General features: G+C 47.7%; 1 protein-coding gene across 3 annotated transcripts in view; it reads left to right on the top strand.

Moving 5' to 3' along the window:
- The window catches only part of XPO7 (exportin 7), a 314,334-nt gene that overhangs the window by 174,865 nt on the left and 127,006 nt on the right, over window positions 1-12,463 (top strand). For all 3 annotated transcript variants that reach the window (XR_003857049.1, XM_029603861.1, XM_029603860.1), the window contains 3 exons: window positions 5,875-6,010; window positions 6,583-6,656; window positions 7,039-7,119. Coding sequence is in view for 2 of the 3 variants with exons in the window: in XM_029603861.1 (XP_029459721.1) it covers window positions 5,875-6,010; window positions 6,583-6,656; window positions 7,039-7,119 (291 nt within the window). In the remaining variant the exon portion in view is untranslated. The remainder of the gene's footprint in view (window positions 1-5,874; window positions 6,011-6,582; window positions 6,657-7,038; window positions 7,120-12,463) is intronic.

The following is a 12,463-nucleotide window of genomic DNA, read 5'->3' as shown; positions in this document are numbered from 1 at the left end:
GCGCAAGGGTATCTTAGTGCATCCATATCTCAACAATTGGTTAAACTGGGCTCTGCCTTACGAGGAGGCAGAGTGCATGACTCATCAAGTGTTATGGTTTTTAGAAAGTTTGGGCTGGGTAGTGACTTTTTCCAAAAGTTCACAACAGCCCTTGCAGTCCCTGGGGTATCTGGGGGTGCGGTTTGACACAGTTGGGGCAGGTGTTCCTCACGGATGACAGAGTGCACAAAATACTCTGCCACATTCAGGGTTTCCTCAGACTTGCCATTCCTTTGGTATGTTATTTGCAGGTGCTCAGCCTGATGGCAGCGATTCTGGACTTGGTTCCAAGGGCCAGGGTTAATATGCGCCTTCTCCAAGCGTCACTTCTGACTCAATGGTCTCTGCAGTTGCAGGACTATGGAGTTCACTTTTCATTGAGATGTTGGCTGGCGCCCACTCTCTTGCTGAAGGGCGTCAGTCTAGCCAAGCCGGATTGGATTCTGGTCACGACAGACAAGAGCTTCTCTGGTTGGGAGCTCATTGTCAAGATCAGGTGGCCCAGAGAACTTGGCCTCTGGTAGATGCTTCATAGTCCATTTGGTTGGAGACCAGAGCAATTTGTTGGCTTTCCTCCCACTGCTTCAGGGGCAAGACCATTCAGAGCCCTCTCGGACAATGCCACTGCAATGGCATATGTGAATCGGCAGCGGGGACCAGGAATTGTGGAGTCTAGGCAGAGAAAAAGCGCCAGCTGCTTTTGGCAACACACATTGCCAGCCTGGAAAATGTATAGGCTGACTTCCTCAGCTGAACCTTACTAGAACCCAGGGAATGGAAGCTGAGCTCAGTGATTTTGCACAGAATTTGTCGCAGGTAGGGTCATTCTCAGATGGACCTGATGGCAACCAGCGGAATGCAAAGGTTGGCAGTTTCTTCATCTGACGGAGAGAGCAGAGGTCGCTGGGGATTGATGCCGTAATACAGCCCTGGCCAGAGGAAGAACTCCTGTACACCTTCCCTCCATGGGCGCTCGTATGCTGATTGCTGCATCAGATAGAGCTAGAAAGCAACAGTCATTCTGGTGGCTCCAGACTGGCTGCACAGGCCTTGGTACTCTGATCTTGTCTGGCTCCAGGTGGCTCGACCTTTCACCTCCGGAGATTCTGGAGGCCCCATGGTCATAAAGGATCTGGCTCCATTCTCTTACAGCTTGGCTCTTGAGTGGAAACAGTTCTGCAGAAAGGGGCATTCTTCAGTGGTAATTTCCACACTGGTGAAGGCCCAGAAATAGTCCACTTCCTTGGTTAGTAAAAATTTGTAACCTGTCATTAAAATCATCCATTGTACCTGAAGACTGGAGGATAGCTAATGTAACCCCCATATTTAAAAAGGGCTCCAGGGGCGATCCGGGAAACTACAGACCAGTTAGCCTGACTTCAGTGCAAGGAAAAATAGTGGAAAGTATTCTAACATCAAAATCACAGAACGTATAGAAACACATGGTTTAATGGAACAAAGTCAGCATGGCTTTACCCAAGGCAAGTCTTGCCTCACAAATCTGCTTCACTTTTTTGAAGGAGTTAATAAACTTGTGGATAAAGGTGAACCTGTAGATGTAGTGTACTTGGATTTTCAGAAGGCATTTGACAAAGTTCCTCATGAGAGGCTTCTAGGAAAAATAAAAAGTCATGGGCTAGGTGGTGATGTCCTTTCGTGGATTGCAAACTGGCTAAAAGACAGGAAACAGAGCGTAGGATTAAATGGACAATTTTCTCAGTGGAAGGGTGTGGGCAGTGGAGTGCCTCAGGGATCTGTATTGGGACCCTTACTTTTCAATATATTTATAAATGATCTGGAAAGAGATATGACGAGTGAGGTAATCAAATTTGCATTGATACAAATTGTTCAAAGTAGTTAAATCACAAGCAGATTGTGATAAATTGCAGGAAGACCTTGTGAGGCTGGAAAATTGGGCATCAAAATGGCAGATGAAATTTAATGTGGACAAGTGCAAGGTGATGCATATAGGGAAAAATAACCCATGCTATAGTTACACAATGTTAGGTTCCATATTAGGTGCTACTACCCAAGAAAGAGATCTAGGTGTCATAGTGGATAACACATTGAAATTGTCTGTTCAGTGTGCTGCGGCAGTCAAAAAAGCAAACAATGTTGGGAATTATTATAAAGGGAATGGTGAATAAAACTGAAAATGTCATAATGCCTCTGTATCGCTCCATGGTGAGACCGCACCTTGAATACTGTGTACAATTCTGGTCGCCGCATCTCAAAAAAGATATAATTGCGATGGAGAAGGTACAGAGAAGGGCGACCAAAATGATAAAGGGAATGGAACAGCTCCCCTATGAGGAAAGACTAAAGAGGTTAGGCCTTTTCAGCTTGGAGAAAAGACGGCTGGGGGGGGTATGATAGAGGTGTTTAAAATCATGCGAGGTCTAGAACGGGTAGATGTGAATCATTTTTTTTACTCTTTCGGATAATAGAAAGACTAGGGGGCACTCCATGAAGTTAGCATGTGGCACATTTAAAACTAATCAGAGAAAGTTCTTTTTTCCTCAACGCACAATTAAACTCTGGAGTTTGTTGCCAGAGGATGTGGTTAGTGCAGTTAGTATAGCTGTGTTTAAAAAAGGATTGGATAAGTTCTTGGAGGAGAAGTCCATTACCTGCTATTAATTAAGTTGACTTAGATAATAACCACCACTATGACTAGCAGTGGTAACATGGAATAGACTTAGTTTTTGGGTACTTGCCAGGTTCTTATGGCCTGGATTGGCCACTGTTGGAAACAGGATGCTGGGCTTGATGGACCCTTGGTCTGACCCAGTATGGCAGGTTCTTATGTTCACATTCAGGTCTGGAGACTGAGCACTTCTGTGAGTCCAGGTTGGCATTCCCCTGGCATGCTGCAGCTTTCTGTATCTTAGCCTTCCTTCAAGGAGGACTGGACAGGGGGCTGGCCCTGAACTCTCTAAAGGTGCAGGTGGCAGCTATTTTGTGCTACAGGGAACCCATAGCGGAGTTGTCTATAGCAGCTCACCCAGATGCAGCCCACTTTTTGGTTAGGTCTGCCTTTTTGCCACATTGTCCCTGTGTGGGATCTCAATCTAGTGTTGAGAACCCTTACGTGGGAGCCCTGTTCTTGCCTCTGAAAGAGTTCACTGAAGGACTTCTCACTGAGCATGGCCTTTCTGGTTGCAATTTGTTTTGCTTGGCAGGTCTCTGAGTTGCAAGCTCTATCTTGTCAAGACCCTTTTCTGTTGATTTCGTTGGAAGCAGTGGTTTTTCATCCAGTGCCTTCCTTTCTTCCAAAGGTCAGTTCAGCATGTCACATCAATCAGACTGTTTCCCTTCTGGCCTTTGCCGGGAGGAGTGTAGACCTGAGTATCATTCCCTCAGGTGCTTGGCCGACTGGAGGCTTATTATGCAACTTGGAGGTTAGTAATGCCTTCCACAAGTCGGATAAGTTATTTGACCTTTTTTGGAGGTCCACGTAAGGGGGAGGTGGCCTCCAAGGCTACGCTGGCCTGCCAGATAAAGGAGACAATGTAGTCAGCTTATGTGCTAAATAGAAAGAAGCCTCCAGAATTGGTGCATGTGCTTTGTATCCGGGCTCAGTCTGTGTCCTGGGTGAGGCTGCATACTCTTGCGTAAGCTGACATTTGCAAGGCAGCCAGTTGGTCTTCACTGCATGCTTTTGAGAAGCATTATCGGCTGGACGTATTGGCACGGGAAGATATATATTCTGGAGCAGGGGTTCTCCAAGGAGTCCTAGCTTCCTCCTGCCAGGTAGATGAAGCTTTGGTACTTTCCACGTGTCAAGGCTGAACTGATGTAGCAGGACAAGATGAAAGGAGAAATTTCCTTACCTGTTAATTTCCTTTCCATTAGTTGTGCTACACCAGTACAGGACCCACCCAGGAAGCAAGACTGTATTATTTTCAGAGGGTTCATTTTTTGTTTATGGTTAAAAAGATTTCATCTGGTCTTGTCTCTGTTGGTTTCCTTTTCTTGCTCCTTCTTTCTGTCTGTCCCAGGTTGTAGGGAAACTTCTCAGTTTCTCGTTAATATTTGATTGGCTTTTAAAAGATGGGATCTAAGGGCCCATCCGCTCAAAACATCACTAAGTAGAAGAGCTCTTTCCACCGCTGGCCCTAAACTTTGGAACTCACTCCCTCCTGACCTTAGAATTGAACAATCGACACCCACCTTTAAAAAGAGACTCAAGACCTGGTTGTTCAACCAAGCATTCTCTTAATCCCAATAACCAAGCTTTGAATCTCCATGACCGCCGACTTCAGTCTCAACAAAATCAGTACCAGCAATTATGTTCACTTTTCCTCAAAATATATTGTATTTAAATTATACTCTCCTTGTTCATTTAAGTTATTTTATTATTTATTTTTTCCAAGTTCAATTTACCTTGTTCATTGTAAGACATTATTCTATATACTGTCAATTCAACTGTTGTAATGTAAACCGAAATGATTAGTAACTCTCTTACCAGAACTTCGGTATATAAAACTGTTAAATAAAATAAATAAATAATCCAAAGCTTTGCCAGAAGGGTATTGGATTCCTGCTGCTAGCACTGCCTCCTAAATAGTGGCTGTGATGAGACACAGGAAAACAGTGTTGTCTGTCTGTCTCCATCTACTGGTAGGGCAAAAAGAACCCACTCATCAGGGCTGGGCTGATATAGCAGGAATAATGGAAAGGAAATTAACAGATAAGGAAATATCTCCTCAATGACCATGGAATGAAATTTCTTGGTTTCATCAGATTTTTTTTTTTTTTTGTGGTGATTTGGAAACCAAAACAAATAATTGACTTCAGTGAGTGCAGCACTAGACTCCTATGGAGGAGTGAAATCAGCTTTGAGATTTTTTTCTCTGAATTAACAGGTAAGTTTAAATTTCACCTTGTCCTGATGGATCAGGGAGACAGTTTCTTTGGCATATTTCCTGAAGGGTTTAAAGGCTCACTTGACAGTGCTCAGTCTTCTTCATGGGCAGAAGCTACAGCAGTCGCTTCAGAAGATATTTCAAATGTGGCCATTTGGTCATCGCAGCATTCCTTCTCTAAGCATTATAAACTGGATGTTTAAGCTAAGGCTTATGCAACCCTTAGAGCAAATGTTCTTAAGGTAGTCCTATTTTATTTCCATCAGTGTTGAGGTGGGGAGACACATGGAAGGTACTTCCCATGTGTGTGGACTGGTCTAGCAGGATGATAAGGAAAGAAAATTTCTCACCTGCTTATTTCCTTTCGTTGAATCCTGCTAGACCAGTCCAAGATCCACCCAGAAAGTAATTGGCTGCAATTTGCTGTTATGTTGTTCAGGTGTTTCTGGTTTGCAGAACTAAAATCCCTTTACTCCTTGCTGGAGGGTACCTGAGATTTCTTTGAATCAGTTTTTTTTTCTTATTATGCTTCTTTTCTATTTGTGGTGAGTGAGAGGGGATTTACTTACGCCTCTCCTATAGGGAGTTTAATTTGTTATAGGATAAGTTTTTAGTTTCTTTGTCATAAGGATATTGGGTTTCTGTGCTAATCCCGTACTAATAGCAGTATCGAAGTCACTGGAAAAGTGTTCTGCTCTATCTGCTAGCAGGGCAACACAAATCCATGTGTCTGGACTTGTCTAGCAGGATTCAAGGAAAAGAAATTAACAGGTGAGACTAAATTTCTCCTTCTGCCTCAGCAAGCCTTCACTAATTTTTAAAGATAACTCACACAGTCCCTTTCCCTGTAAATCCTATGACTCCCCTTCCCTGCATGCACCTCTCTGAAGACCTGTGACTTCATCCACTCCTGTAGGGTGTGTTTCTCAATACTTGCTGATAAACCTGTTGGTTTTCTTCTTCTCAGAGTTTTGCAGCTCATGAACCTAACTGACTCACGTCTGGCCCAGGCAGGGAATGAGAAGCTGGAACTTGCTATGCTGAGCTTCTTTGAACAGTTCCGCAAGATCTACATTGGTGACCAGGTGCAGAAATCCTCCAAGGTAATGTCTTCTCTAGAGGCTGCCCGAAGGTTCAGGTTCTCTCGCAGAAGCCTTGTCTAGGCTCTATATTACATCCTGTAGATTGAGGTTTACTGCCCCATCAGGCAGATTAAACAAAACTGGAGAAAGCGAGACAATGAATTTAGGTTACAGCACATTTTTGTACAGCTTGTTATAATCTTTAATTTGTAAATTGAAAGTTTGTGGTTGTGGAAGGATTCTCTCATTTGGCAGTATAGCTCATTCTGCATCTTCACTCCATTCATTGGCAGTAGGATGTCTGACTATAGAGAGGAAATAACATATTCCTCTGCATGGGCAGTGAAAATCTCACTGATAATTGCATGCTTAAGATCATAGGTTACATGATTGCACACATGCTGAAACCTGGAGTACAATGGAGCTCTCCATCAAACTATATGCAAAGGTGTGAGAGGACTCTGAGGATAGCAAGTTCTTGGTGTTTCCCTTCATGCAGTTCTGTCATTTAACTGCAGTCTGGGGAGGAAGGAAAAGTTATCCTGACAAGGACTAACATACCCCAATTCCTGTCTCTTTTTTTTTTCATTCAGCTATACCGCCGTCTTTCTGAAGTTCTGGGCTTGAATGATGAGACCATGGTCCTAAGTGTTTTCATAGGGAAAATGTATGTAATTGTGGTATGAATTGTGGCTGTCATGATCCCTCTGGGGAGGGGGTAATTGGGGAATGGGGTGAGGAGGGCATGCTGAATACTGTCCTTGACGGGAGGGGAGTTTGGGATATGGGTAGGATGATAATACAGCTTCATGTTTAGGGGTGGTAGTATAAACCCAGTCCTGGTTTATACTACTTTGCATGCAGGGAGATGTAGTCCTGCTTTCTGTATTAAGTTCCCTAAGAAAAGCAGGACTTCTCTTTGTTTCTCCTTCTGGGTAAGGCTTGTTATATTCACATTAGATAAGGGTGTATGAGTGACTGCAGGAATTATTGTCATAGGTTGCAAAGTGAAGGATGTTTAACAGCAGTTTGTATGTTACTTTCTCTAGCATCACCAACCTGAAGTACTGGGGCCGATGTGAACCCATCACCTCCAAGACACTACAGTTGCTGAATGACCTGTCCATTGGATATCCTTTGCCAAATTTTTGGCCAGTACAGGGACCGAAGACTTGGTAAATAAATACCAGAATGCCAGCTTATACCATATAAGCAGATTCAGTGACAGGTGTTTAGGAAAGTGGTGAACAAAACGCTTCCTGAAGTGCAGTGCCGCAACAATATAACAATAACACAAAAGTGATACCATTTTATAAGCATAATTAGCAATCCAAATTAAGCATGCATTTGCTACTCTACTGGTGTATATATGGGCTGAGCTGCTACTTTAGTAGGCAGCATGACAATATGGAAAAATGGGAACTTCTTATTGACCTACCAGACTAGTCCAGACACATGTTTTTTTCCCCTCTACCAGCAGATTGAGACAGAGAATGACAGCTTTCTTAGCGTCTAGTTGGATGAATCCAGAACTAGTGGGTTATGCATCTCTACTAGCAGATGGGGAGACAAAGCAAAACTGACATCACAGTATATATACTTCTGTGGTGATATCAGCCTGCTAGTATTCTCCGTCTCCAGCAGATGGTGGACATGCATCTCCCTACTGGGAATTGCTTCAAGTTTTAGCAGGAAAAATAAAAGGAAATTTAATTCGCCCCGCTCTCCTGCAGAGATACCAAATGGTCCATCCCCCAGTTGAGAATTCCTGAGCTGTTCCATTCCCCTTACCATAATAAGGGGAATGGAACAGCTCCCCTATGAGGAAAGACTAAAGAGGTTAGGACTTTTCAGCTTGGAGAAGACGGCTGATAGACATGATAGAGGTGTTTAAAATCATGAGAGGTCTAGAATGGGTAGATGGGAATCGGTTATTTACTCTTTCAGATAATAGAAAGACTAGGGGGCACTCCATGAAGTTAGCATGGGGCACATTTAAAACTACTCGGAGAAAGTTCTTTTTCACTCAGTGCACAATTAAAGTCTGTGTACTCAGCTGGGACAGGCTGAGCTCTCAGGTAAGGCTTAAATTAAAAAACAACAAAAAAAAAAAACAGAAGTTGTTTGTAAGGACTCCCCCCCCCCCCCCCTTCCTCCAGTCTCCATGCTTGGTGTGCCGTTCCGACGTTCGTTCCCACCCCCAAGGGAAGTTGAGGGATGTGGGCAGCCTGGCGGGTTGAGCAGCCCATGTGGGTTAGGCCCTGTTCAGCTTTTCTCTGTGTGCCATGTGGTAGGCCAAGGCGGCATTTTCGTGCGATTTTCCTGCATGTTAGGCTGCCTTCTACAGGGTCATTTGTGTGTTCAAGTGCATCTGGCTGTGTATCCAGTTTGTGCACCCAGTTTTTGGGTGCTAAGTTGAATGCCTGCTTGGGCATCCAGGTGATAATGGCTTCCATGATAGGCGCGCGCTTGCCTGTTCACATAAGCACACAACAGTGAGCCTAAATTAAGTTTGGGACGCATAGCTTTGTGATGCTTAGCCTTGGGGCGCCTAAAATTTGGGGACACATTTTACAGTGTGAATTCGGCTGGACACACACCTTCAGTCTCATGTTAAGTGTACTGACAGATTGATGACGCTTGTGGCTAATAAACCTAAGTTCCTTTCCCTCTGTGCTGCCTGTCATATTCAGGCATCTCAGCCTGGCATGCCCTCTAACTTGTGCCAGAGCTGCTTAGAGGATCAGGGAGAACTATCTTCCTCTAATTTTACTAAGCTTGGTTCTTCCCAGCCTGATGACGGCCTGGGTAAAGACACATCAGGAGAGGGTGCCTGACCTTGGAACTCCTTTAACTGGCTCATCAGCGGGCGAAAGTAGCTCAGTGGATGCAGCACAGGTACCTTCTGGTTTTGGCATGGATCCTTCTGCCTTTTCTTGGGTAGAATTTTTTTTCAAGGATTATAATCCTTTCTTCAGCCGCATTCAGCCCCCATCCAATCCTGCCAGGTCAGTCGCAAGTGGTGACCTCTTTCTTGCCCGTTACTACTGTTAAGCGCCTAAGTACACCTAGTTTGGCAGCAGGTCCTCCCGATAGGAATCCAGATGGCACGGATGATGAGAATCCTGACTCTGAAGGATGGGGAAACTCCTCTGGGACTGGAACCGTAGAGATGAGCTACCGGCTCTAGTTTCCAAGACATTAAAGATGCTGGGAGTACCTGGGGCAGATTCCATGTCTGAGCCAAAGAAAAATCCCATTTCCTAGCGTGTAGCAGATGGACTCAGGACCAATGGGTATAGTGTACTCCTGATAGCAGTTGGAGACGGATTAGATTTCAATCTGACGTCAGCCCTAGTACATATACCCCTGCTGGAAGTGCAGCTCTTCAGTATTTTCCGTCTCCATAGCAGTTAGGGACTACCTGCATGCTCTCACAGTGTTAGAGTAAATTTAACGGAGAAAATCCGAAACAAGAAGAAATCTTACCTCTACGGACGAGCCCCCCTCTCCTGCGGTGACACCCTTGGGTCCCTCCCTCAGTCCAGAATTCCCGAGGTGATTTCCGTGATCCCGCGGAGGTGAGCCTCGGTCCGGCAGCCAACCCTCGGCGGGGACCTAGCTCCCGATTTCGGGTGTGGCTGAGAGACGACGAGTGCAACCTCGAGCGTGGCGGTGAAGATATATCCCCTCTCCCCCCGCAGCCGGAGACCGCCCGGAACGAAACCAGGAAGCTCCGAGACAAGGTAAGGTAGAAATCTTCTTTAAAGTCTCCGGTCTCCGAAGCTCGAGGAGTCGCACAGATCGCCGGCCGGGACCAGTGCCCCACCGGGTTGATCCACCCTAGCAGGGCTAGGCCCCGGTTAGATCCAAGGGTCCTCCCACGTGGAGACCCTCCGAGGTGATCGCCATCTTGTCCGTGTGGTCGCCGTTGCCATTTAGCTCTGTTCGCCGCCCTGTCCGCCGTCTTGATCCGTGCGCAAAAAGGGCGAGCCGGGTGCACAAATTACTTGTGCACACAACATCGCACGCGCAAGTACCGTGCGCACAAGTTACGCGTGTAACACGCGCTTACTGTGCCGGGCGCATATCTACGACTTGTGTGCACACATCCTAAGCACATACCCATTCCACGCGCACATAGACGACGCACCGGAGCACATAACAGATTTTACGCGCCTACATCCATGGTACCACTGGAAAAGGAGCTCAAGGCTCAGGGACTCTGCCCAGCATGCCACATCAGAGCCGCACAACACGAAGAGGCCAACGCCCTGTGTATCTAGTGCGAGGAGACCCTGGGGGATCCAGCCCAGGGCCAGCCCCATCTGGGACTGAGTGCTAGCTCCTCAATAAGTACCCCGGACCTAGCAAATTCCAGCGGGACCTCCCCCTCAAACGGGGTCCCCCAGGGACACAGCGCCTCCTAGTTTGGACCCAGCGTCTATCTCCTGGGTGGAATTCTTCAAAGGCCTGCACACCTTTGTCCACATGCAGACGGAGCTTCCGATAACACGGCCACAGCCTTCACCAGAGGTCCTTTACGCTCTAGGCCCAGGGAAGTGAATCCACCACCCTGAAGCCCCACCTACAGGGATACGGACAACTCTGAGGAGGAATCAGAGCCCCTGGAGGAGGGGGAACTCCGGGGACAGAGCCTCACCGGACCATGAGACGCTTCTTCACCAAGGACAAACTTCTAGACCTGGTCACCCACAGCCTGAAGGAGCTTGCTATCCCGGGCACAAATGCCTCGGGGGAGCCCAAGACTAATCCCCTGCTAGAGGGATGCCGTCAGACCTCCTGCCATTTCCCTCTGTTACCAAGCCATTCAACAGCTAATTGACCTGGAATGGATTGCTCCAGAGTCTACATTCAAAGGGGGACGGGCTATGGCAGCCATGTATCCTCTGGACCAGGCAGCCAAAGACCTTCTGACATGCCCAAAAGTGGATGCCATGGTCTGCGTGGTCTCGAAGCGCACTACTATCCCAGTGGAGGGAGGTGCAGCACTCAAAGATGCATAAGACAGATGTCTGGAATCCATCCTTAAACAGTCCTTTCACGTTGCCGCTATGTCCCTACAAATAGCGGCCTGCTGCACCATGGTGACACGTGCCTGCCTATCACAGACCAGGAGCAACACTCCTGGGGAAGCCATGGAACCAGCAGTATCATTCCTCGCGGATGCTGCTTCCGATCTGGTGCACACAGCAGCTATGGAGCATAAGAGAACCCAGGCGTCCGCAGAGCCGGCACCTCCAGAATCAGGCATGAAAGCTCTAAGCCTCTGCTCAGCATGCAACATCAGAGCCACACAGAGCGAGGAAGCAGACTCACTGTATGCCCAATGTGAGGAGGCCATGGGAGTTCCAGGACAGGACCGGTCCCAGCCCAGCGGTTCCTCAGGGAACACCCCGGACCTAGCAGGCCGCGGTGAGCAACCAGGGAACCCGAGAGACCTGGTGCCCCTACGGCCAGATCCGGCTTCGCTTTCCTGGGTGGAATTATTCAAGGGGATTCACGCCTTTGTCCAGATGCAGTCTGCTCCTCGAATGGGTCTTTCCGTCCCGGTTGAGCCGGCCCCTGGACCCTCGAGACCTAGGCGCGGCCACTCGCCACCCGACAGCCCCGATTATGGGGATTCGGATTGCTCCGAGGAAAATGAGGAGCCCTCCGAGGAGGGTGAATTTCCCTCAGAGATAGAGCCATATCGGACCATGAGGCGCTTCTTTCGGAAAGAAGATCTTTCAGGCCTGGTCTCACAATGCGTATCGGAACTGACCATTCCGGGCCAAGACACCCCAGGGGACCCTAAAATGAACCCCCTGTTAGAGGGCCTGCGCCAAACGACTCACCATTTTCCCCTCCTACAAGCAGCGCAGCAGCTAATCGATCTGGAATGGAAGGCACCGGAGGCCTGATTCAAAGGGGGTCGGGCCTTGGCAGGCATGTACCCTCTGGATCCGGCGTCCAGGGACCTGCTGGCGTGCCCCAAGGTAGACGACATAATTAACGCAATTGTGAAGCGCACCACCATTCCGGTTGAGGGGGGAGCGGCCCTCAAGGACGCACATGACCGGCGCATGGACACCATTCTGAAACAAGCCTTTGAGGTAGCAGCAATGTCCCTACGAATCGCAACCTGCTGCACCGTGGTGACGCGTTCCTGTTTATCGCAAGCTAGAAACAACACCCCGGGAGAAGGCATGGAATCAGCTCTCGCATTCCTCACTGACGCAGCCTCCGACCTCGTCTGTAGGGCAGCCAAGGGAGTGTCCTCCTCAGTGGCAGCCAGGAGACAGCTCTGGCTACGTAATTGGGCGGCCGACTCTTCTTCCAAGACACGACTCACAAGAATGCCCTTTAAGGGTTCCCTACTGTTCGGCAGCGATCTCGAGAACTGGACTACTAAATGGGGTGCCTCTCCATTACCCCGTCTACCAGAAGACAGGTCAAGGAGGAGCCAGCGTT

Source organism: Rhinatrema bivittatum, chromosome 5 (genome assembly GCF_901001135.1).
Source record: "Rhinatrema bivittatum chromosome 5, aRhiBiv1.1, whole genome shotgun sequence".
Lineage (NCBI taxonomy): Eukaryota > Metazoa > Chordata > Amphibia > Gymnophiona > Rhinatrematidae > Rhinatrema > Rhinatrema bivittatum.
This window is presented reverse-complemented; position numbering and strand designations above follow the sequence as displayed.